The 27,528-nt window shown below is 28.5% G+C and overlaps 3 protein-coding genes across 5 annotated transcripts in view; 1 reads left to right on the top strand and 2 right to left on the bottom strand.

Annotated features, from left to right (window-relative positions):
- Positions 1-780: 780 nt before the first annotated feature.
- The window catches only part of LOC111677390 (synaptic vesicular amine transporter), a 30,243-nt gene continuing 3,495 nt past the window's right edge, over positions 781-27,528 (top strand). For 2 of the 3 annotated variants that reach the window (XM_046953764.1, XM_046953762.1), the window contains exons 1-4: positions 3,484-3,617; positions 10,401-10,968; positions 26,804-26,974; positions 27,047-27,185. In XM_046953764.1, coding sequence (XP_046809720.1) covers positions 10,419-10,968; positions 26,804-26,974; positions 27,047-27,185 — 860 coding nt within the window. In that variant the 5' untranslated portion in view covers positions 3,484-3,617; positions 10,401-10,418. Of the gene's footprint in view, positions 862-3,483; positions 3,618-10,400; positions 10,969-26,803; positions 26,975-27,046; positions 27,186-27,528 lie in introns of those variants that run through there. The other variant, XM_046953763.1, reaches the window with a different exon arrangement.
- LOC124420549 lies at positions 15,512-16,455 on the bottom strand. Its single transcript, XM_046953766.1, has one exon. The coding sequence runs from the start codon at positions 16,200-16,202 to the stop codon at positions 15,864-15,866; it is 339 nt and encodes a 112-aa protein (XP_046809722.1). The 5' UTR covers positions 16,203-16,455; the 3' UTR covers positions 15,512-15,863.
- On the bottom strand, positions 22,892-24,368 carry LOC124420548. Its single transcript, XM_046953765.1, has 2 exons — positions 24,084-24,368; positions 22,892-24,025 (listed from the first exon to the last, which is right to left on the bottom strand). The coding sequence occupies exons 1-2, from the start codon at positions 24,259-24,261 to the stop codon at positions 22,995-22,997; spliced, it is 1,209 nt and encodes a 402-aa protein (XP_046809721.1). The 5' UTR covers positions 24,262-24,368; the 3' UTR covers positions 22,892-22,994.

Genomic DNA, 27,528 nt, shown 5'->3' with positions numbered 1-27,528 from the left:
ATTAAGGGATTTCATAGATCAGGCGTTATATAAGTTTATGGAAACAACTTTGGACTAAACTTTGGACTTTTTGAATCTGTAGACTTGTGTGAAACAGATGTTTCTCAACTTTCAAGATTTTGAATTAATTCAACTATATTTATTAACTCAGATTATTAAATTTCATTTATAATTTCTTCTCTATAATTAAACGATCAATTATTAACTAATTTTCAATTATTTTCCAATTTAATTGAAACATTTATGAAATAAAACTACTCATTCATTATAAAAACCTTGAAATTGTGTTCTTTTAAAAATGTTAATGTAAAATATTATAATTAATAAATGATAACTAAATTAAAATAACATCTTATTTGTAACAACAACTGGATATATTCATTACAAACAACTTGTAAGATTTAATAGAAAAAAAAAATTCAAAAACTTTTTCTCATTATGAAAACAATATAAAAAAATTTGTAACGAAAATTTAAATTTGTAATTTAAATTTTTAAGAAATAAATATTTAACTAAATTAATTAACAACAGCAATAACAACAAATTCTCTTAAATTATTCCAAAAAATAAACGCAATCGTCAAATTGTTAAGATGTGAAAAATAAATATTTAAAAATAATATTTTTTTTTATTTATTAATAATGGCAGAATTGTAAAGAAATCTTTTCAGTTGCATTTAACACTCCAAACAATAACTTTGTTGTTAAAAAAAATTAATTAAAAGAAAATTTTTAAATTTAGCAAAAATTTTAAAGTGTTTAAAAAATATATAAAAAATTTATTAAAAAAATAGTTGTATTTAAAAAGTGTTTAAAAACAAAATTATATCTATACTTTTTATTTCCTTATCAAATACTCGTAGTAAGTTTTTCTTTTCTTAAACATCATTTATCTTGATTTGTTTCTTTTGTTTTTTTTTTTTTTGTCTACATTTTGTAATATATTTTTTTTCTAATTTATCAAACAAAATTTAATTGTTCTTTATACAAATTATAAAACTTAAACTTGTCATTTAACTAAAACTACTATACAATGACAAATGTAAACAAATTAAAATCTATTGTAAATTGTTTTTTTTTTTAATTTATTTATTTAGTTGTGTTAACTATTCAATAACAAAAAAAAACAACATTTATAACAGAGCAATTACTAAATACCTTGACATACGTAGCTTAGTTTTAAAACCTTTTTACGGAATAATTTTATCTAGGAAAACCTAATTCGACGAGTTTATAGAAAAGTTAAGAGCACAGTTTGGTGATTAGTTTTTATAAAAGTTTAAAGAAAAAGTTAAGTTAAAATTAATAAACTTAATGTTCATTAACTAATTATCAAATTAGTAAATGAATTAATAGTCTAGTTAAATGGCGAGTTTTTTCGACGAGTTTATAAAAAATTTTACAGATGAATTAATAATCTATTTAATAATACAGTTAATAGACAAGATATTATAAAAGTTTAAAGAAAAGGTTAAGTTAGAATTAAAAGACGAGTTAAGTCGTGTTATTATGAGAGTTTTTTCGACGAGTTAATAGATCAGTTTTTAGACAAGTTATGATAAAAGTTTAAAGAAAAAGTTAAGTTAGAACTAACAGATGAGCTAATGAATTAATAGTCGAGGTAATACGCTAGTTTTTTCGACGAGTTAGAAGAATAGTTTACGGACGAATTAATAATCGATTTAGTAGTCGAGTTAATGACTTTTAGACAAGAATAGATCAGCGGACGAGATTATAGAAAAATTAATAGAAGAATTATTAGACGATTTAATAGTGGAGTAGTTTATGGGCGAGTTCTTTCGACGTGTTTAAAGAAGAGTCAAAAGACTAGTTTATAGACAAATTAATAGTCTATAAACTAGTTAACAGTCGAGGTAATTTACTTTTGTTTAGATGAGTTTATGGGCGAGTTTATAGAAGAGTTAATATATGATTTAATAGTCGAATTAATATATTACTTTAAAGGCGTGTTAATAGAAGCGTAAATAGATCAGTTTGTATGCGAGTTAATAGACATAAATTTCTTTTCGACGAGTTTTTTTAGAAGAGTTAATAGATCAGTTTGTAAACGAATTAATACAAAGAGTTAATACACGTTAATAGACAAGATTAAAGATGAGTTTACAGACAACTTTAGACGAGTTTGTAGGCAAGTTTGCAGGCTATACTATGGAAGAAAGTATAGACGAATTTTTATACGAGTTTATATACAAGTTTTATATATTGGTTTGTAGCTAATAGTCGGGACTATAAATGTATTACATGAGTTAATAGTCGAGCTTATACAAGAGTTTAAAATCTATAGAAGAAGAAGTTTGAAAAACAGTTTGTAGACGAGTTAATACAAGTGTTAATAGACAAGTTTAAAGATGAGTTTACATATAATTTTAACGAGTTTGCAGGCTATACTATCGACTAAAGTATAGACGAAATTTTAGGCAAGTGTTTATACGAGTTTTAATAGTTTATAGATAAATTTATGGATAAGTTTGTAGACAATTTATCAGACGAGAGTAAAATCGGAACTATCTCATCCCATTCAGAAATGAGATTAAAGACTAGACTATAATCTATACTGCAGTTTATAATAGAGCCTGTAGACTTCATGCTAGTTTAAGTTAAAGTAGGACCTTATAGACTACAAAGGAGAATTTCTTTAAAAGACATGATTTTGATCTGATCGCATGACTCAAATTTGAAATAATTTAGCTTTCCTTTTATGGGAAATATTTTTCGGTAAGAAATGGACTTCGATTGAAGTCATTTTCTATAACAAATTTGATTTTGATTTGATGCATTTTTTTTAGAAAACTTGACTTTAGCGCTTTCCTTAAAAAAATTTTTGGAAAAATTGTCTTCTATTCGAAATCAGTTTTTATTTTTTTCTGAAGAATTTGCTATTGATTAGAGAATTTTTGAATAGAAATAATTTTTCTAGAAGATATTTATATTGTATTCAAAGTAATTAAGTTAAGATTTGCCATTATAAAAAGCGCTAAATTGACATCACTTTAAACTAATAAAGACACAATTCCCTGTATGTCAAGTTTTTTTCTCTCTCTCTCTAAAGAAAGTCATCAAGCATCTTACTAATTTGTGTTTTTTTATTATTATTTTTTTTTTTTTTTGAAAAGCCGCATAATTGTATGATTTTTTTATAAATAAAAAGAATAATTTAGAAAAAAATTTAAACAACTTGTTGATAGTAATCGTGTGATATGTTCTAACAATAGTCTGAGTCAAAGACACAGTCAAAGTATAAATATTGTTGTAGTAATATCATTTGCAACAAAGTGTTATTATTTTTTTTTTTTTCTAATTTATTGCAATACATTTTCATTTACTACTTATACTACTGGTTACTGGTAGATAGTATTTCTTTAAAATCGCCTGCTCGTTTATTTACGTTGTTTTCTTTTCGCAAATCGTGTAAACAAATGAAATTTTATTTATAGGGGATTTTTTTTTTGTGTTTAGTAAGAATTTATAGTTTGTTTATATCACACAACACGGTTTTTATTTGTTTAAACAAATAATAATAAAGAAATAGAAAAAAGTAATGGTATTAAATTACAAGTGATAAGTTTATACAGTTTTCTTTGGGCTTTTAAATGATACGTGAGTGTGTTTAATGGATTGAAAAAAATAATAAAGTTTAAAGAATTTTGTTTAAAATATGTTTTATTAACTATTGAATTAAACTATTTTTTATTGCAAATTTCTAATGTGTCATCTAAAATGTTGTTTAGTTTAAAATTATACTCTTTTTTTAAAGCATAAGTAAACAACCGCAACTTTGCGTATTGAAAAACATGTGAATCTAAAATAAACAACTTATTAAATAATTATAAGAAATTGTTAAAAAAAAAAAGAAAATTCATTCTTGTTAACATGTGGTTCTAACTGCTAATAACGCTCTTCAATTCAATAAAATAGTTCTATTTAATATTAAATTTTAAAAAGAAAAACCAAAACGTTAAAATCCAAAGTTTACGTTTGAAAATCAATAGAAAACTAGGGAAAATTGCATAAAATATCCAACTAATAGTTATAAATTTAAATTAATAGTATAAATTTATTGCTTAAATGAAAATTCTACAAAAGCAAATATATTTTGAATTTTCGAAATTTCGAACTTAAGTTCGAATTTTCGAACATGGCTGAAAACCATAAAAAACACTTTAAATCATTGAAAACTGTATTTCTAACATTCAAAATTTGAAATTTGTATGAAAATTTCAATGTTCGTTAAAAATTTTCGAATTTTTGAAATTTCGAACATAAGTTTTAAATCAATAAAATTCCATTGCATATCAAACTAATTGTTATAATTGTGCCTAAATCCGTTGCTAAAATCAAAATTCCACAAAAAGGAAACATTTTCAAAATTTCTAAAAAATTCAATGTTCGAAAATTTTTTTTAGAATTTTCGAAATTTTGAACATAAGATCTAAAATTCCAAAATTCTATAAAATATCAAGTTATAATTGTGCCTAAATTCATTGCTTAAATAATAATTCTACAAATAGTAAACATTTTCAGAATTTCGAACATAAGTTCGAATTTTTGGAATTTCAAAATTTCGAACATAAGTTAAAATTTTTAAACATGTCTGAAAACTAATTTAACAATTGAAAACTGTATTTGTAATATTCAAAATTTGAATTTGATATCAAAATTTCCAATTTCGAATTTATGTTAAAATTTTCGAACAAATCTCCTTATACTATTTGAATTTAATTTTTAACATTCAAAATTTGAATTTTGTATCAAAATTATATTTTTAACATTCAAAATTTCAATTTTGTGCACAAAATTTTCGTAATTTTCGAAATTTCGAACCTTAGTTCCAAAGTTTTAAACTTCCATAAAATATCAAACTTATAGTGATAATTGTGCCTAAATCCATTGCTTAAATGAATATGATTAAAAATGTCAAATAGCTAAAAAAATTTAAACAAAAAAACGTATTTTAAGCAAAATTTATAGAAAAAAGTATTTCAAGCAAAATTTATAAAAAAAATAAATGTTCGAAAATCAAAATCTGTAAAAAAATCAGTTTTCGAACATAAAAATCAACTAGGGCTTGATAAAAATTAAATTTTTCTAGAATATTTTTTAGTAAGAAGATTGCAATTTGTATTAGAATAGAAGATTGAGATTTGTACTAATTTGAAAATTTCGAACTTAATTTCGAATTTTCGAACATGGCTTAAAACCATAGAATATGGCTAAAAATGTTTAATAGCAACAAAACTTTAAACAAAAAGTCGTATTTTAAGCAAAATTTATAGAAAAATATCAATGTTCGAAAATCAAAATTTGTTAAAAATCAATTCGAACATAGAATTCAAGCTCTAATCATAAAAATTATCTTTTTTTAGAAGGTTTTTTTTTTTAAATTGCGATTTGTACCTAGTAATTTTAAAAATTCGAACTTGATTTCGAATTTTCGAATATGACTTAAAATTATAGAATTTTGTTAAAAATGTTAAATATCTACAAAACTTTAAGCAAAAAATTGTATTTTGGGCAGTTTTTTTAGAAAAACTTAAATGTTCGAAAAACGAAATTGGTTCAAAATACTTATTTGAACGTAAACAATATTTTATTCAAGGAAATCTTATTAAAAACTTTGAATTAAAAAAAAAAAAACATTTTTAAAATTTCGAACTTAAGTTCGAATTTTCGAAAATGTCATAAAATTAAGCAGTTTTGTTTAAAGTGTTAAATAATGGTAAAAATTATTGAAGGAAGTTGTATTAGAAGCAAATTTTTATTGTTTATTAAAAATTGCGATTTGTGCTAATTTTAAAATTTCGAACTTAAGTTCGAATTTTCGAACATGACTTAAAACCATAAAATTTTGTTCAAAATGTTAAATAGCTACAAAATTTTAGACGAAAAATTGTATTTTATGCAATTTTTTTTAGAAAAACTTCAATGTTCGAAATTCGAAATTGGTTAAAAATACGTATTTGAACATAAACATTATTTTATTCAAGGAAATCCTATTGAAAACTTTGAATTAAACTAATTTTAAAATTTCGAACTTAAGTTCGAATTTTCGAAAATGTCATAAAATCAAGCAGTTTTGTTTAAAATGTGGAATTATGGTAAAAATTATTACAAGAAATTGTATTTTAAGCAAATTTTTAATGTTCGAATGTAAAACTGTTCTAAATCCTTAATTAGAACTTAATTTAAGGCAGAATAGTATTTAACTGTCAAACAACCAAAAAAGCTTAATGGTTAAAGTTTTCTCTCACCACTTTATTTAAAAAGAAAAAAATTAAATAAAATTTAATTGTGTTGCTACTAATTGGGTTAAATTGATATGAATTCAAAATGAAAGCAAAATTTAGCTAACAACTACCGTTTCTTTTTGTTTTGCTAAATATTTACAACAACTAATAACTAAATGTAATCAAATTGCTTAGAAAAACTTTATTTGCTCAAAGTGACAAATTTTCAACTAAAGCCCTAAATAAAGACAGAAGTCTATTATTTATTATGACATGTTGTTCAACTCTGCTGAACAACAGCAAATCAAATTAAATTATGGAAAATTCAATTTTCATTTTCTAAAGATGCAAAATGATGCGTTGATGATACTGATGATGATGTTGTCAATAATAGACAAATGATTCAAAGGTGGGGGGGGGGTGTGGGTGGTAAGTACAAAAGTTAGGGTGAGGTTTGTTTTTTATCAAAGTAATTTATATTTTGACAAAATTTGTATTTGACATTGACAGTCAATTGATAAAAATTTTCCAACCTACTTTACATTACTCATACCCTTGGGAAAGGGGGTAGTTTTTTTTTTATTGTATGCAAAGTGTTTTTAATAGAGACTAATTATAATATAATTACTTTAAGGCTGCGAATTGAGTTTTACAGTTCCCAAAGTAAAATAAAAATATCATTTACATTTTACATTTTTTTTTCGTAATTTAATTGTATAAATTTATTTATTTCTATATCTCTAATACTGTTATTTTTTGCTAAATATGCATTTCCCATCAATTGTTTAAGAAAAAAAAAACACATTTTTATTAGAACAGCTGCTTTTTTTCGTTACAATTCTTATGCATTTGAATTTCCTTTAGTTTTCTTTAAAATTTAGTTTTATTTTTTGAATTGTTTCCTAAGCAATCATCAGCCTTAACAAGTTATAATTAATTATACAATTTTATAATTTATTATCATTATTAATTTTAGAATTTTAGTTTTCTATTTGTTTAGTCTATTGTATTACATATTTGCACTCAAACGTGTTGTTAAATATAGTGTTTACTTATTACTTCAAGTTGAGCGGTAATTATAATCGTATTTGTAGTAAAAATTAATTGAGTCGGTGTGAAAACTTATAGTTATAGTTTTTAGCATGTTGTCAAAGTTAAATGGCTTGAGTACGTAACGTTTAGACAGACAGGTGTGTAAATAAGATTAGTTGTTGTTGATGTTGTTGTAACAGTTGAGAGTAGAAAGAAAAAGGTGACAATTTCACTTTTATAAAATGACTCCTCCCCTAAATGAATCACTGTGGCGAATATTTCTTAGAAGAAAAAACTATCTGTAGAAATAAAATGTCTATAGAAATAATGATCGTAACTTCTATACTTTTCCTTTACTTATCTCCATTACCCTTTTTTCTCTCCCTTCTTCACACTTGAAACGGTTCAAGTGTTTCGTAGCAGTTATAAGAACGTCAATAGTCATTGCGTGATTAAAGCAGAATAATCATGAAAACCTATTTTTCCTATAATTCTTAGACAAGATATATTTTCAGATCTTAAACGATCTTCAAGACAGTTGTATTTCGGTATTTCCTTACATGTAAGAAAGGAAATTTCAAAACTAAAAAATTTTGAGTTATCCATTTACACATTAATTACATAGATCACGCCTGCACTTGAAGATCTTAAACGATCTTGGAGACAGTGATATCTAATGTCATAATACGTTGCTCTCTTGGCATGTAAGGAAACATGGTTTCCATTACCACTCAGCATGAAAGAAAAATAACTTCTGAGGCACATTCCTCTTGTGAAGTTTTGTTTAATGTAAACGATCTTTTAGTAAGTGATCTCATCTGAACTCGCCAGATATTAGTTATTAGTCATAATATTCTTCACAAGATTCTCTTCTCCACTTAAAAAGCAATAGCCAATATAACTTTGCTTCCAACATGTTAAGATACATGGTTCCAAACTTCACTCAGTGATGCTTTAAGTCAGAATATCTTCCAGTTATTTCGTCTCCAGAAACCAATCAATAACTCCAGTCTAATGATTATAATTGAATTTTTAGACAAACCTTACGAACTAATTCGATCTCTTACTTTTCAGTTTAACTGACAAAAGATAAACTTCAGAAAGAGGGGGTCGAAATAAGAAACTTATAATCCAATAACTTCGTTCAAGAATATCACAATTAAAACTCTTCATTTGTTTTTATTATCAGGCAGAACGTTTAATGATTAAGTTAAACAATTGCATATTAAGACCTTCTCATACAAGAAGCTCTCAATACGAATATACTCATAGGCCCAAGGGACCCAAGCTCCAAAAAGAATAAAAATCCAAAAGATCGACAGCCTTGAAACTAACTTCATCTTCAACGATTATCATTAGTATAATGATTCCAACGACGACTATCATATAATGATTCTGTATCTAAACCTTTTAAAGTGGATGCTTTAAAGTCAGAGCGAACCCTCACAGACACTTATGTATAAAAAAGGTATAATTTTCAAGAGTTCGACAACTTTTAACTACCCAGCAGTTCGACAAAGAGACAACGCATCCGAAAAAGACAGTGATTTGCACTTACGTCTATCTACGAATTTACTCTTTGTAAATGAGGGAAAAGACAATCGTCACTTTAGTGTAAACTTTGTAAGCGACAGAGTGGACACTTGATAAACGAACTTAAACTTTTTGTTGTCTCTTCGTAGTCTATGGGGTAGCGATTGTAGGTTTAATAGGTAGTTCGTGACTGAACGACCTAACTACTGGGTAAAAACTTATCCACTCAAAGAACCCAAATTACTAATTGAAACAGCACAATTTTCTGTTCCACTGTCAAAAGATTAATAGAAATTCCTCCATTATTAATTACGGACGACTCATTGATTTCTCTAGACTTTTTCTTAGTAAAGAAAAATTCATTACTTTACTATATATTCAAAAGATCTTTTTGAAATGATTATTGAGATTACAGAGTAATCCAATTCTTGTAAATAAATTCGATTAGAGTTGGAACTAAACACTGACCGTTAGTTCATTATAGCAGGTTAAATTCACGAATGATAATAACGGCTAGTAGAAGCATCCAAGATTCTTCCTCGACCATTGAACAATTACATAGTATTTGTTCAGAGGTTTAGGACTGACAGCCACAAAATCTACATAAATTCGACAAGGCGTTTCCTAGTTTGAATTGGTAATATCGGAGACGGGAGTTTCCTGTGAGCTATCTCGTTTTCTCTACTTAATATCACGGTTCTCTACTTAATAGAATTAGAGAAAGTAGTAGAACTAAAATATTTCCTCATTGAATCATTTTTAGACTAGATTAGAGTACTCATCCTCTTTTTTTCCCTCCCCCTTACCATTAAAAAACTATTTAAGAAACCGTCTTGAATATTATGTTACAAAACCACTGCGATAGGCAAAATTTAAATCTCCTTTATCACCATGGAAAACCTTTAATTTCCTTAATCGTACTCAATGATGATTTCCTTTTGCAAAATCTCTCAATAAAACCAATTGTAATCATATCATAAAAAATTATTACAACAGCAACAGGTATTTACATTGAAATTCAATGTTAAACAAATATAAAGAGGATTACAATTTTACAACCTAAAGAAAAAAGGTTGTAATAAAAATATAAAAAAAAATTAAAATACAATTTAAAGACAACAGATAAAGGGAAATAAAACAATGAATAAGTGTAAAACATGAAACTGTGGGAAATTTAACAAAATAACTCATGAATATGTAAATAATTTTTTTAAACAAATTCTTAAATAAATTAAATAGAAATAAAAAGTAAAGCAAACAATTTAAAAAAAATCAAGCAAAATTCATATTTAATTACAACAACGTTGCTTGCTCTCCTTAGAAATGAGGGGATGGATGATTTATGTCTGTATTTAATAGGATTATTTAAGCATTAACTTTGTAAAAATCAAATTAACATTAAATTAAGCACAGAAAGCAAAAAAAAAAAAAGAAAAAGAATCAAAACTCCCAACAGATGTTTCCGCTTTTTGTAAGAAATTTTCTAGACAAGGGAAAAATTGGCTTGAAATTAATTAAATGTTATTACAACTTATAAATATTTTTGTCCAACACACACCTAATGACAATAATAATCTTTTCTATATTCAAGTAATAATTTTGTAACGCAATGCAATCGACTGATACTGGTGGTGAATTGAGACAACAGCATAACACATCATCAAACGCGACGACGAATTCCGCCAAGACGGGCATTAACGAAACGACAACATCCTTCACCACTACCAATACACCGAACTCAACAGCACTCAACAACGATACACCTAGTAAGAATCCCTTCAAACAGCAACTAAGTCAACGACAGCAGCAGCAACAGCAGCCAAATAATCAAAATGGCCACTCGGATGCGGCCCACAATGCCGAACGTGGCAGTAACTTTGGTGGCATATTGGGTGTGGGTGCTGCAACAACACCCTCTAATAATGATCACAAAATGACCTCGCCCTCGGGTAATGGCAGCGGTCAAGCTGGAGCGGCTGGTGGTGGCAGTGGACCACCTATACCACCACCAGATCATAGTCGTCAAGAAGATTATAGAGCTGCCGGGTCCTGGGCCGCCTTTAAGAATTGGATGATCGGATGGCGTGGTTCCAGACGTTTGGTATTGGTAATTGTGGCCATTGCTTTGCTTTTGGATAATATGTTATTGACTACAGTCGGTAAGTAGTAGTTTTTAACTATTCAACTATTAATCAATCAATTTCCTTTTCTTTTTTGTGGAAGAGAAAAAAAACAAAAAACGACAAGAAATTAATTGAAACTGCTTCAATTTAATCATTTATATTTACACTCCTTCTCTTTCAATTTACAAGCATTTGTCTTGTTAACTGACAATTTATTTCCTTTACTTTGTGCAACGTACTCCATACGACAACAATAATGGGTTACGCAGCTCTTTGTCCACAACCAATCAAACTTTAAGTACTTTTTCGACTTATTTGTCTGACAAATACAAACACTCATATACAAGCACTTAAGTAGCATGGACTACGAGTTGGTTAGAGAAGAGGGGAAGAGTAGCTATTAGTATATTGGCCATAAATTCTGTTGCAAACATAAACATACACACATACATACATACATTACTTGTCATACTGACACTTTTCTCAAAGGAATCAATTAAATAAACACTTAAAGGCAATAAGTAAATATTTCAAACGTTTCTTTAAGAAGAAAGATTTAACAGTGTTGAGAACAAAGAAGAAATGGAAATTATATTATAAATCTATTTGAAAGAAAATTCTTTTAATAAAAATGGCTGCTCCGTCTTCCCCAGAAGTATTTTCTTATGAGAAAGACTTCTTAAGACAGTTTTCGTATAGAAAAGTGTCTTCTTAAGACAGTTTTCGTATAGAAAAGTGTCTTCTTAAGACAGTTTTCGTATAGAAAAGTGTCTTCTTAAGACAGTTTTCGTATAGAAAAGTGTCTTCTTAAGACAGTTTTCGTATAGAAAAGTGTCTTCTTAAGACAGTTTTCGTATAGAAAATTGTCTTCTTAAGACAGTTTTCTTATAGAAAAGTGTCTTCTTAAGACAGTTTTCTTATAGAAAAGTGTCTTCTTGAGACAATTTTCGTATAGAAGATGTCTTCTTAAGAAAATTTTTGTATAGAAAGGTGCCTTCTTAAGACAATTTTCGTATAGAAAAGTGTCTTCTAAGACAGTTTTCTAATAGAAAAAGTTTCCTCTATAGTTTTGTTATAGAAAAGTTTTGTATAGAAAAGTTTCAATTCAGATTTTGCCTCTTATCCATCTCTGCCTTTCCTTTTCCCTTTTAAGAAATGTGAGTGACTTAATAAAAAGCGCTTCTTTTCAAAATGACTATTTGAATTTTAACAGACAATTGTTAAAATGGTAGAAAAAAACTCAAATACTTGTACATGACACAAAGACCACAAGTGTATAGAGATTTAAACAAATTCCCCAACAAATTCAAACAAAAAAAAATTATACGAAATGGAAGAACAAAAAAAACTAAATGCCAAAGAAAAACTTCAACAACTACTTGTTGAAACCTAAAAGGGAAAAAGCAAAAGAATGGAAACGGAAGTCACTAAGTCATACAAAGAACATACATTTTTTTTCTACAGAACGAACATAGACAAGGATAATAGCAAGAAAATAAATAAATGAAAAAAACTAAAATATCTATAAATGCTAAAGAAAACTTAAAAAAGGGGGAGAAAGGACACACACACTTCTAGATTTTTTCCAGTTTTTCACTTTATTAAGGAAATATAACTTTTTTCTGTTGGATGGTATAATAAAGTTTACCTTAAGTGGCTACATTAAAGATAAATCTAACATTTACTTTTATCTGACTTTATTTGAGTTCAAGTGTGAAACGTTCTTGTTAAACATTTATCCTGAATAAGGAGATGGATGTTTTAGAGAGGGGATGGGGGGAATGATTGAAATGAAAAGGTGTGCAAAAATTTATTCATGTTATTTGCTTAATGCAGGCAAAAGATGAAAAAAAAGAAAGATTTCCAAATCATTAAATTAATTTACTAAAAGAATGTTAGAAATGTAATAGAAAAAAGAAATGTGTTTTATTTTTTTGTATAATAAAGTAATAAATTTTATTAAGAGTTTTATATAAATAAGATTTAGAGTTTTTTTGGTTTATCTTTTGTCGGTTAATAATATATTTAGAATTGTAAATTAATCTGAAGTGTTAACTTTTAACGATCAAAATTTATACATGTTTAGATACTTGTACTTAATCATTTGTTAGTTTTAGAAATGTATATTTTATGTGTTGTGTTTACATACTTTCATTAACTAAAGTGTTTTAGTCCTTTATTGAAATCAGGCTCTTCTTTGTTTTAATTTATCATTTCTAGAAGATACTAAGTAACTCTTAGGTATTGGACAATTTCCAAATGATTAAGCAAGAGAAAACAAATAAAGAAAACAACATTAATGGAAGCTATTTTTGGAATCCATTGACTTCCATTAAATGTGATAAAGGTTGTGGCAGTGCATAGTCTTTGTAAACCACTACTACGGTTGAATCGAAATATATATAATGTAAATTTATCGTTATTAAGTCGATGGTAAATAAACCTCATTTTGGTTTACAAATGTCATTTGCCTTTTAATGCATTAAGCTGGAGCCATAGCATACTATGTCACGTATACAGGACACCGATGTCCCAAAATTTTTTAAAATTTTTCTCGATATAGAGCGTAATTTTGAGTTCTTATCTATAGTAAACGCTTATTTCTATAGAAAATTATATTATTTTTAGAATTTGATGTCTTCTACATGCTGAAAATGATAATGTCCTGCAATATCCTTAGAAAACTCTTCTTATATTTTTAATCAAAAACCAAAAGTCCACAAAAGTCTATTGGTTTAGTTTTGTGCGTGAAAAAGTTAACAGTGCTTCAGACAAAACAGGAACCGAATTATGCGCAAATTGGTCGAGTAATATAAATAGCAATTTTCCTTTTTAAGACGATGCCATTCGAAATGAAAGTTTCTTCCTTCAACTATCTGGTAATTAGGTCCCATGTTTCCACTTACTTAAGATATTTTAAGTATTACAAAAGAGCCTAAATGTTGAGACCCTCGATAATCGACTTTCATGGATCAATTGATATAATTATCAAAATTATTTAGATTAACTTAAACTTATATATGATATAGTAATTCAAACTAAACATGGCCGAATTATGCGCTAATTGATCGGGTAACATGGATAGTGTTTAGATGATGGCATTTGTATATATAATTTTGATCAACTAAACTAAAATTAGGTCCCATATTTCCACTTGTTTAAGACATTTCAACTATTACAAAAATGCCTACATATTAAGACCCCAGAGAGTCGACTTTCATTGATCAATTGATAAACTTATCAAAATTCTATTAAATTAAACTTATATCTTGTATATATTTAAGTTACACAGGGGATCGTTGGTTATCAAATTGACCTCGAAGTCAGCCAATTCTCCGGGCAATTATTTAAAAATATTTATTGCAAACAAATTTTGATTTCTTTTGGTTTAAGTGTTTCAAATTTAGTCACCTCCCCTGATTACAAAAGTACTGGTTCACTTGACCAAAATAGAACAGATTCTTTATCCACAATCACTGCTTATGTAGGACATCGTGCGTAAGTTAGTTAGTTTGAAAGGATCAAATCCAAAGAAATATACCTAGACCTTCAATAGACCTATTGTACACTCCTAAGGTGGGAATCGAATCAACCACCTCCGGTCTACCAGACTAGAACACTAAGCACACAACTACCGGAGGTCACAGAACATCGTTTTTAAAATTTTTAAATAAACTTTTAGTGAGAATAAAATTAGATTTCTTTTGGTTTGTTTTTCATGAAAATTTCACGTCCATCCATGTAAAACTTGTAATCAAACTACAGGTCGCAATTTTGAAGATAATTCAATGAAATTTGGTACATGATCCAAAGTACGAAGCCCCCATACAACTGAACATCCGAATAGGACTTTTAAACCTTGCAATCAAAGTACAGGTCGCAATTTTGAAGATAATTCAATGAATTTTAGCACATGATCCGTTAACCGTTAACGAAAATGGTTAACATTAGTCCATTTTTTCACCTAGCCCCCATACAACTGAACCCGCTGAACAGGGCTTCTAAGTTCATAATTATCTTTAATATACTCGTATCACGACAAAAAGCAGCAAAACCAATTTCTATACTAACATTGATGAACCTCATGAACTTTATAATTATAGGGCCTCATTTGACCCTAGCCTCTATAGAAAGCCTCATACAAAATTTGATTTAAATGTTCACAATTTTGTTCAACAATAATAAATGGCTTAAGTATATCTGGGGCAGGTGTAGAGAATTATATGGTCGGCCTCGCCCGGCTGTAATTTCCTACTTGTTTAGAATGTGTCAGTGATTGAGAATAGAACTTGACACCTTTTTGGAAAACTAATTAGTTAACACAACTTAGGTTCTACAATATTGAACATTATTTCCCTAACATTGAGAATAAAGTTGAATCTCTCTTGATGTCTTTTGTTACAATAACTTTTAACTCTATTTAGGATCTTAAGCGGCTAGAAAAGTAGATAATCTTAAGAGAAATTCACAATCTTCATTTAACTAATAAAATCGTTGTTTCAACTTCAAAAATCTATTAAAATTTAAATTCACTTTTAGGAAAAAATTATAAATTTAATTTTTTTTAAGATATTTTTATTTAAGCTTTAAAATGTATAATGAAAACTTATTTCTAAAAAATTATTGCCAATAATTTAATTTCTTTAAATTCCTTTATTTCAACATCCAGTTAAAGTTTATTGCAAAGTTTTTCTGTCGATTAAAACTAGTTTTATGTAAATGTTTGTTTCTTTTAGCTTTACAATAAAAAATAACTAGAATTTAAGAAAATGGTTATAAATTGTCTTGATATTTTTAAGCAGTTTCCAATTCCAACTTTATAAATCACAAATTCTTAAAGCTTTTCCAAGATAGCACACTCTTTTAATGACAAAATATTGTATTTACACTTCTTTAAATTTCTCACTTATATACACTTCTGCCAGTTTCCTTTAAGTCAGTTCTTTATCCTTTATATCCAAAGTATCCAATTTTTGCAAGACTTTTCTTTCCAAATCGTGATCCTCCTCTTCCTCAGAATCTGAACCTTTATCCAGAACTTTCTTACCCTCTGTACATTCCCTGGAAGCACTACGACTAAAGGGGAAAAAAGCTTGCACTTGCCGCTGTAAAACCTCTTTATTAATGGTATTTTCCAAAATTTGTTGATTTATAATGGCAGCATAACGTTCCTCAAAACTGTGCTGATGCTTGAGGGGAAAAGCAGGTGATTCACAGCGTGAGGTGGTAGCTGAGCTGTCGGATTCCTTAGCATCTTGTGTAGTAGACATGTTTTGTGAAAAGTTTTTTGTCTTTAAGTTTTAATTTTCCGTTTAATTTTTGTTTTCTTTTAAGAAACAACCTTAGTTATTGACAGTTAAAGTTGTAATGTTAATATGTGTGCATTTATTTAATAATATTTAGTGGATTTTTTTTGACTTATTCTTATACTTGTTCTTTTACTTTTATTTATTTTATTGTGCTTATTTTTAGATTGTCTGCCATAGATATTTCACTCAGTTTGTCTGTCATAATTTGGGTTTTGTTTCAAGTTTATTTACATTTTTTTTTTTTGCTATTTTGCTTTTTTGTTTAATTTGTAATGGTATGGTAACATGTGCAAATGTTTGAACTTGGTTGGGTAACAGTGATGCCAAGTGTTTGAAATGAAACACAATATATAGTTTGAACTTTAGAGCAAACTATACACTAAACAATAGCAAGAAGGTTAAGAAAGTCATGTTTAAAGTTGAAACTAGAATCAGAACTATATTCTGGACAATAGTCTAGTCTATAGCCTGGTCTATAGTTTGAACTATCGTTGAAACTGCAGTCTGGATTATAGTCGGAACTAGAGTATAGTCTGGACTATTGTCTTGACATTAGTCTGTACTATATACTGGACTACAAGACAGTCTCCATTCTGCACTAAAGACTTTGCAGATAACTGGACAATTGTCTCGAGTTTTCTGAACTCCAGTCAGAACTATTGTCTGTACTATAGCATGAACTACTGGACTACAATCTGTATAAAATTCTGTGCTACTGTTTGAACTTTAATCTAAACTATAGAAAGTTAAGAAAGTCTTGACTAAAGTCGAAAATGGAATCAGAACTATATTCTGGACAATAGTCTGGTCTAGTCTATAGCCTGGTCTATAATTTGAACTATCGTCGAAACTGCAGTCTGGATTGTAGTCGGAACTGGAGTGTAGTCTGGACTATAGTCTTGACATTAGTCTGTACTATATACTGGACTATAGACTTTGCAGATAACGGGACTATTGTCTCGACTTTTCTGAACTCCAGTCAGAATTATTGTCTGTACTATAGCCTAACATTAATACACGTGTAACTGGACAGTAGTCAGAGCTGCAGTTAGGAATATAGACTAAACTATAGATTGGGCTATAGCCTGAACAATAGTATTCACTATAGTCTCGATTCTTGACTATAGTCTAGACTTTTCAAAACTCCAATCTGAACTGTAACCATGAACTTTAGTCTGAACTTTAATCTGAACTATATTCTGACAAATAGTGTGAACTATAACTTGGACTACAGTCTGAATTATAGTCGGAGTTATAGTCTGGTCTATAATCATAATTATAGTTTGATTAAAGTCTGGAATACAATGTGGACAGTAGTCAGAGTTGCATTTTATTGGTCTATAGTCTTCAAGATAGTCTCAATTTTGGACTATAGGTTTTGCAGTTGTCTGGACTTTTCTGAACTCCAGTAAGAACTATAACCTGAACTTTAGACTGGACTATATTCTGGCAAATAGTGTGAACAATAGATTGGACTATAAACTGAACTACAGTCTGAACTATAATTGGAAGTATAGTCAGATATATAAATAGTAGTCAAAGCTGCGGTTGGGCCTATAAAGGTAACAAAAGATTGGACTATAGTCTAAACTATAGATTCTAGTAGACTGGACTATTGACGATAGTCTAGATTCTTTTATTTAAACTATGTATGCAGTTCGAAATTAATCTGAACTAGACGTCAACTAGTCTGGTAAATGTATTAATTTTTCTAATTTATTCTTGTTTTTTTTTCATAAAAATCACTAAATTGTTAACACTGAGTGATAATTCCTTACGAAATGATTTATGAACAACTACCTGCAAAAGGTCACGCAACTTTTAACGTTCTTCTTAAGCGATATATGACTCATTTTTTCTAGTATTTTAAGTACCTAAAAGCACAACAACAAAACCAAAAAAAAAAATAAAATAAAATCAACAAATGTCAAGCAACTATTTCAGGGTGAATCTATTCTGTCAACATTTGCATGTCAATAGAATTTACTATTTGACGGCTTAGTATTGTTTCAGATATTTTTATGTTTATTTAAAAACTCATAAGATTATATTTCAGTACAAATAAAAAGGACATGTTATTTAAATAATTATAGGAGAAATATAAGTTTATTTTACATATGTAAATGTATTTTGCGAATATTGTTGTATTTATGCATGTATGTATGTAATTGTGAATTTGTATATTTAATTATTTACTATGTGCATATAAAACTTTTAAAAACAAATTTAATGTTTTCAAGACATGAACTTTTTAGTTTGTATTTTAATTCTTTGCTTTTAATGTTTTGTTAATAGCATTTTGTATGGTTTTTTTTAAAAAACTTTTTAAACTTAAATAAATCAAATATTTAAAATTGACATTAAAAAGTTTTTATTAAAATGTTAAAAGTTATTGAGATTGCAGTAACAGTTATTAGTTTTCAATGTAATTGTTATTATGAAAATGGTTTACACTAGTAGTGAATAAAATTTAAACTCTTTAGGATGAAATAGCAATAACAAAGTCACCCGTATATCCATCAATCATAGATGCCCCTCCTTTAATGTTTAGAATTAGCAAGTGTTTGAACATCGTTAAACTTTTGACGTAAAACTATTACGCCTTTAATGTTTGTCTCTTTATACGCAATATTTTACCAAATGACGTAGAAAATTTTACACGTGTATTAATGTGTAATAAACATTCAATACACATTAAATATTTTTTTACATGTGTTAGTCTTAATTTGTTACTAATTCCAGCAAAAAATAAAGAAATCAACAAACTTTCAAGGTGAAATATTTTTACACTTTCTTTTTGCATATTTAAGCAAAAAAAAACATTTCAATTTTAATTAAAAATTTCAAGAATTTTTTAAAGATTTCGAATTTTTTAGTTTTCTTTAATTTTGTAATAAAACGTATAATGAGAAAAACCTAAATGAGAAAAATCTTATTAAATATTACTCATACGCCACATATGACAATAAAATTAATTAACAATCATACGCCCCATATGACAAATACAAAAACACTATATTCTTCTAAATAATCTTCATTATTTTAACAATAAACCTTTTCCTTAAGCTCTTTTTTATCAATTTACTCATAAACTCTCTTCCCATCCAACTCACTTTTGGAAACACTCTTCCCACTTTCAAACTTTTCTCGATACTGTCGAAGCAATTCCTCCAAATAGGAATTAAGCTGTTTAGAAATCATAAAAATTGCAAAAAATTGTGCATTACCATAGAACATAAATAGAAATTTATAAAAATTCGATAATGTTACCACCAAATAATACTTCAACTCGGGTGGTCTTTCAGTTATAAGTTCGAAAAAATAAATAGAATGCCAAGCCGACATACTCATAAACAGCAGCCACACAAATAAAAAACCAAAACTTAAATAATAAACTCTTTGATAAACACACGTTACATCGATATCCATTAAAATCAGTTCATCTATGATCTTAATATAAAGATTTAAAGAACCAATATGCAATCGATTACCCACTAAAGGTGGTACAAATATGCATAACGTTAGAAATATATCCAGTAAACGTAAAATCAAATTAGCTATTGCTGTCAGCGATGAATGACCAATCATGGGCTGTGAATAATCATGCCAATTCTCCAGCAAAGAGGTTATATTTACATAAGCATACAGCATCAAATGAAAACCGGTTATTGACAGCAGCTTCCAAGATAGTTGAAACTTATTTGTAGCAGCACAAAAATAAAATGGAAATAAACCGGTAAAACGAAATAGATGTATGACTAAACCAAAGGCTTCTACTAAATTGCGCGGATTTGCAAAGAAAGCCATAACTGTATTGTTGGATTAGTAAATAATGACTAAAGCTATTGCTGTTGAAATGTTTCGATTAAAAATACATTTATTGTTATTATGGCTGATATATTTCTAAATTAATTGTCTTTGATTCTTAAGGGAAATGCTTAAAAGTTTAAAAGATGATTAGATTAGTGTATTAAAAAAATAATTTTAAACACTTTGGCACAATGGGAAGTTTGCATTTATAAAACTTGAAAAAAACATGAAACTGAATTTTATTTGAAACTAGAACTGAATTGGAACTAGAACAGAACTAGAACTGAACTAGAACTGAACTAGAACTGAACTAGAACTGAACTAGAACTGAACTAGAACTGAACTAGAACTGAACTAGAACTGAACTAGAACTGAACTAGAACTGAACTAGAACTGAACTAGAACTGAACTAGAACTGAACTAGAACTGAACTAGAACTGAACTAGAACTGAACTAGAACTGAACTAAAACTGAACAAAAACTGAACTAAAACTGAACTAAAACTGAACTAGAACTGAACTGGAACTGAACTAGAACTGAACTAGAACTAAACTAGTTCTAATGTTTACTTTTGTTTGAATTAAAAATTAAATAAATGGTTATTTAGAAAAAAACACTCACCTTTTATTGTTGAAATCTTGTTGAAGCATATTTTTATAAACTTTTTTTTGAATTTTTTATTTAAATGATTTTAAAAATATATATTTTTTTATTTTTTTTAATTTCAAGATTTTTATCTTATTCACTTAATTAAATTTTTATTTTTTTTAATTTTTTTTATTTTTTTCTATTTTTATTCTTTTAATTAAACTTTTATTTTTTTTAATAACGAAATATACAGCAAATACTGCAAATTTACAATAACACAACATTTTCCAACTCTGCTGTAAACACTAATTTCAATAACAAACAATAACAATACTTTAATATTAACTAACCCACTCCACATATTTCATTAGTGAAAGGGGTGCTTAACAAACAAAAACAACAACGACAACATACTAATGCACTTGCTTATATTCTCCCACTTGCACTCTCTCACTTGATTTGCACTCATTTATTTTTCTTGTTGTTGCTTATATGGAAATATTAACAAAAGCAATAACAACACAACAACCTGCCGCCAAAACTACATTTTTTTTCTTTCTTGCATTACATATTTTTTGGCAATTTTTTGCTAACTTTTAAACACTTTTTTCTCATATTAATTTAACACTTTTCATGGATATTTTTATATAAAACTATTAAGCTACTTTTAAATAACAAATAAATGCAAAAATATTTTTAAGAAAACGTTTAATTAACGCGTTAGATTAATTTAAAGACGACAATTAATCTCTTAACAACCGGCCGCTTTAAGAATTTCTAGAAAACTAAAGAAGAATGGGAGTAAGAAGAAGGAATAGTGATTGTCATTTGCTAGTGTTGTTGTTGTTATTGATGTTGTTGTTATTAACATTATATTAGTAGGAGACAGTAAAAAATGCAAAAATATTGAGACATTAGCAGAGTTGGATAATTTGTAAAATGTATGTATGTTATTATTATGTAAATGTAAAAGGGAGGAGGGAGTTGGATATAAATTTAGGGATTTAATAAACAAATTATTAATTTAAAATGTTTTTTATTTAATATTTATTATTTTTTATATTATTATTAGTAAATTACAAATATGTTCACTCTAACAATTAACAATTCTCCAAATTTTCGAACATATTTTATTTCATAGGCCATTAAGTTATTAATACTTCTTAAGAACGTTCTTCTTCGAAATATCTTTGCTTAAATGCTTTCTCTCATATTCCTCCCGATATATCTGCAATAAATTCTCCATAAAAAAATTTAGTTGTTTCGTCATCAAATTAATTGAATAAAGCTGAATATTGCCATAAAACATAAATAATATTTTATAAAAATTGGCCAAAAAAGCCATTAGATAATATTTCAATGCGGGCGGATGATGGGTGATCAATTTATAAAAATATATAGAATGCCAGGCAGTAAATATCAAGATAACAGATATACCGCTCAATATAAAAAAAGACAACATATAGATACGTCTATAAATACATCTCACATCAATGCCCAGTTCAATATATCCCTCAATAATTCTCACATAGATATTAAGAAACGATACAAAATAGCGACTACCCACCAGTAAGGGAGCCAATATTAAAAATGTTATTATCATGGCAAATAAACGCAGGACCAAATTACCAAATGCTGTCAACGATGAATGACCAATCATGGGTTGAGCAAAATCCTTCCAATTCTCCATGAGAGATGTTATATTAACAAAAGTATACATGGCGACATGTAATACGGTTAAGGTGAAAAATTTTCGCGAAATTTTAAATGTATTACGTGTAGTATCAAAATAAAATGGAAATAAACCCGCTATACTGAGACTTAACATAAGTAGACCAAAGGATTCGGGTAAATTTTTAGGATTTCCAAAAAGTGCCATGTTGTTGGGGAAAAAATTCAATTGGAACTAAAGTTGAAATATATATTTAGAATATTATTAGTATGTGGATTAATATTAGGGTGGTTGTGGACTACAGTTTAAAGCCTGAACTACAATGAATTCAACAGTTTGTACTGCTCTATAGAAAGAGTAGGATCTTGTGTAGCCTTGCCTAAAGTAAATTCTTAGGTTGAGAATTCTAATTCAGATTATGGTCTAATCTATGGTCCATATTTCTGCCTATTTTATAGTACAAATTGTAATATATATATTCTATAGTCCAAACTATAGTTCATTATATTATGAAGACTATAATCTATTCTTTTGTCAAAACTATGAATAAATTATACAACTAAAAACTGACCACCCCTAATCTCAATTAGCCACATGCAATTACCTCACTTAATGTAAAACCTATGGAATTAATTTTTACTCAATCTGCTTAAGTGCTTTGCAATTTAATTTAAATAATTTCATTATATTCTACATAATTCACTAAAATTATGACTCAATTCACTAATGCCATCATCGCCAGCATAGACGGCACTTCTCAGCAAACTTTTTTTCGCTAAAGTGGGCATGAAAATATGCAGCTGTTTCTTAGAATCGTGTAAATTACTATATGTACCCTGCATGGGATTCTCATGCAAACGTTTCTGTAAAGTGGAATTTGTTAAATCGGCCACGGTATCCAAGCGGCGTCGAGCAGATGTGGCTTCGTTAACATTCCTAGACTTTGTATATTGTGTCTTGGGTATATTTAAACAGCGAGGATTTTCAGCACTTTTATATAAACGTGCGGAGGCGAGAGTACCGGCTAACCTTCGGGTTGTGCTGGGGCTGTGGGATAAGGCACAAAGATCTATATTTTTAGCGGGTCTATTCAAACGTATAGGTTGACCTTCTTTATTGAATATAATGGTTATATGTTTGACAGCTTCCGAGGATTTACAATTCCTTTGATTACTTAGCTGAGCATTAGCGGTGGCAGCCCTTTGACCTGCTTTACTTTTAGGCGGTTTAGGTCTTTGTGAATTTTGGGATTTGGAATTATATCTCTTAATGGCATCTTGCCTTAGTTTAGAGGTTTTACTTAATTTCACCTCCATTTCCTTTAATTCAGATAGATTTTTTAGAAATTCTTCTTTACCAGCTAAATCCAACCAATGTAAAACTCTTTCAGCTAAAAGTTCATCAGCTGTTTCGGCTATTTGGGGATGTTGTAAAGAGTTTTTGCGTGAAAACAATTCCGAAATATCTGAGGGTCTTCGACTATTAGCTTTGGAGGAATAGGTGTGATAACTATCATAACTTTGAAACTTGCGTTTGTATAATGATGATCGGCGGGATTTATGTAATTTCAACTTTTTATCTGCTGCTAGTTTAGAGGGTTCATGTAGTTTTACTTTGGCCGAACCTATAAGAAAACTATCGGGATCGTTGTTGTGCAAATCCTCCAAATCGTTAAAATCATTTAGCTCAAAGGAAATAGAACGTTTTAAATTTTCTATAACAAATATTATTGTATTTAAATAACTTCTATAAATTGTGATTCAAAAACAAACCTTTACGCTTCTGCTGCAAGGGATTTAGTGCCGAATTTAATCTTTCCAAAGGCCTTTTAGTGTCATAATCCAATAGAAAATGTCTTTGCAAACCACGTCTTAACTCTGAGCCCTCTAGCCATACAGTACGCACAAATAGCGGACGACTGGCTGATTCCCAAATTGTTGAATTTTTCATATTGTTTTAATAGTAATAAATTAAAAACCTAACACACACACACATTCTCATTTATCTAACATAATTTAATGTCAATTTAATCACTTAAATCACTTTTTGTTTTCACATGAGAATCTCCTATAAACACGTAATTTTCTGGCTAACAAAATTACTATGAGATGTGGCAAGTTGTATTTCCTGTTTCTTAATGTTTCAAATATTAACTATTTTCTAGATTTACTGTAGTTTTTTTTTTTATTTTGCTTAATAACATATTAAATAGCAAACAATGTTCTTGTTCTCTTGGCGACCAAAATTAATCCATCCCCAAAGAAAATTACAAAAAAAACTGATAAAGTTTTGTTAGTTGCGGCTAAAAGTGTCTTTGACACGCGAAATTTTGTATTTGCAAGGTATTCGCGGAAATAGTTTATTTTTCTTTGTCAGCACGTGGTTTTAAGGAATATGTAAATAAACAAGAAGTTTCAGTTTATGGTTTTCTAAGATTTTAATGGAGTTTTCTTTATAGTTCTGTCTGCAGTAGTTCTTCTTAATGATGAGCATATTTTTCTTTAGCGTAATAACAGTAATTTTAACGAGTAACTCTAACAAATGTGAAACGATTTAATAAATAAACACATAAAGTTTGATGAAAATGCTATCAATGTAAAATTTATTTATAATATTAAGAATATTATGTGCAAATGGCATAATCAGATAACTTAATGGTTTAAAATTTTAATCTGTTAAGAACCGAAAAGTAAAAACTTCAAGTTGACATCATGTGTTCAAAGAAAAAGTTCTAGAGTAGAAAGTTGAAGGACTTGAATATAGATCATGCCATAGACTATAGACTAGACTATAGACTAGACTATAGACTAGACTATAGACTAGACTATAGACTACACTAAAGACTAGACTATAGACTAGACTATAGACTAGACTATAGACTAGACTATAGACTAGACTATAGACTAGACTATAGACTAGACTATAGACTAGACTATAGACTAGACTTTAGACTAGACTATAGACTAGACTATATACTAGACTATATACTAGACCATTGACTAGACTATAGACTAGACTTTAGACTAGATTATAGACTAGGCTATAGACAAGACTATATACTAGACCATTGACTAGACTATAGACTAGACTTTAGACTAGATTATAGACTAGGCTATATACTAGACTTTAGACTATACTATAGACAAGACTATAGACTAGACTATTGACTAGACTATTGACTAGACTATAGACTAGACTATAAACTAGACTATCCACATGACTATAGGCTAGACTATAGGTTAAACTAACTAGACTTAAACTAACACTATAGACAAACCTATAGTCTGCTCATTTATAGACAGTCTTTTAATAGATCAAGCATTCAATAAAAGCTTAAATTAAGAACCCAGGTTAATAACAAAAACAACTAATATTTTTTAGAAAAATCTCTTTAAATTTTCGAAAAAAAAATAATAAACCCACTGAAATACTTTTCTATATGTAAATGTACATATTACCCCTTTCCATTTATATAATGAAAATAATTACTGCTTAGAGAATTCTTCCAACATAGGCAGACTGGCAGCCATTATAAATAAACTTACTTCCATATCCGACACACAAACAGCCCAAAGGATATACATACATATGTATGTACATTGTGCATAAATAAATGTTTGTTGTTAGGTCTAAATATGGCCACAATATTATGCCAAAGCAATTATCAAGTGTTTAGCACTTTATGGCCTAGAAGTACCGGAGCGAAATAAATTTTTAAACTTTAGACTATAAAATTGAATTTACAACAATGTAAAAACATGATAAACTTCAACTATGTGAAGTAGGTAAATATGAATGAAACGATAAAGGAAAAAAATAAAAAAAATAAATAAAAACCTTGCAACATGCAACATGTTGAGTGAACTGCAGGATTGAAAGGGTAAAGGGTTGTAGATTTTAAATAGCATATAGAAGGGGAAAAATTATACGAAGAGGAAGTAAAACTTGTAGAAACAATTAAGTCTAGTCAATTTACGTTCTTTTGCAGTTATTTAATAATAAGTAAACACTTTATTTTAACAGACACTTAAGCATTAAGAAAAAGCTATTTTTCTCTATGTTCCACTACTGCTATTATTTTGATCTCAACTTTTGATACCAACAGCTAAACAAATTTGTCTGAAAAAAGAAAAACAGAGTAATAGCTCTGCTCCTTGTTAAAGAACACATATTTTGTTGTAAAACAAAAAGTAATTAAAACAGGAAAAATGTTTGCGAAAAAAACCCAAACCTCAACAAGTTTCCTAATGCAATTTACTCTCTATTAAATGAAAATAAAGCTGTTTTAAACCGACAACAGACATTACAACTTGTACTACAATTATGTGTGACACTTTTAACGTAACAAATTTAGGGTAATGGAGAAAAAACTCAACAAAAATTGGCCCTTTTGTACCACATAATTGCTGTAGAAATATTATTTTGTTAAAGTTTTTTTTTTCACAACAAACAACAACCTAATTACTCTAACTTTTATTTACATTTTTTACAGTTCCTATTATACCCGAGTTCCTTTATGATATACGCCACCCAGACGCACCATTGGATAGTTTTCCTCGCACCCCTTTAACCATACACACACCACCGCCACCCACCCAATGTCCCTGCCTTAAAGATGGTGAAGCCATACCCACTTACGATGTATCAACACTTAGTCCAGAGGGTAAGTTTAATAGACAATTAATGGAAAATACAACGAGAATTATTTTCAAATGGATTTTTTAATCATATTTAGAAAATGAAACATTTTATCGTGAACTGGAGGAAAGACATCAGGAATTGGTGGGAGAAACGGTAGAAGTAGGTCTATTGTTTGCCTCTAAGGCGTTTGTGCAGTTATTGGTTAATCCAATTGTCGGGCCATTAACACACAGGTGAGAGTGCGAAAAGGAACACAACAAACTTTAAGCAAAAAGAACTTAGAACACTTTAGACTAGAGTTCAGACATAAGACTGACTATAGACAGACCATAGACCAGACTATAGAATAGACTTACACTAAATAGACCGACTTACACTAATAGACCGAACTATGGAATACACTTTCGTCCGGACTATAGATTATAATAAAGTCCAAACTATAAACTATAGTCCGACCTATAGACTAGACTATAGTACATATTGCAAACTAGACTATAAATCAGACTAAAGTCCATACTATAGACTAGACTATAGTCCACAGTGGACCATATTAAAATTAATTTAATTCCAGTCTAT

Source organism: Lucilia cuprina, chromosome 6 (assembly GCF_022045245.1).
Source record: "Lucilia cuprina isolate Lc7/37 chromosome 6, ASM2204524v1, whole genome shotgun sequence".
Lineage (NCBI taxonomy): Eukaryota > Metazoa > Arthropoda > Insecta > Diptera > Calliphoridae > Lucilia > Lucilia cuprina.
The sequence above is the reverse complement of the archived record's forward strand: the minus strand, read 5'-3'. Positions and strand labels throughout refer to the sequence as shown.

What these genes read in the sequence shown, in the direction of transcription:
- LOC124420549 (XM_046953766.1), bottom strand. Translation starts at nt 16,202, where the DNA reads ATGTCTACTACACAAGATGCTAAGGAATCCGACAGCTCAGCTACCACC.
- LOC124420548 (XM_046953765.1), bottom strand. Translation starts at nt 24,261, where the DNA reads ATGAAAAATTCAACAATTTGGGAATCAGCCAGTCGTCCGCTATTTGTG. An exon ending in CTTGCAGCAGAAGCGTAAAG is followed by an intron (nt 24,026 to 24,083) that starts GTTTGTTTTTGA and finishes TATTTGTTATAG; the next exon opens with AAAATTTAAAACGTTCTATT.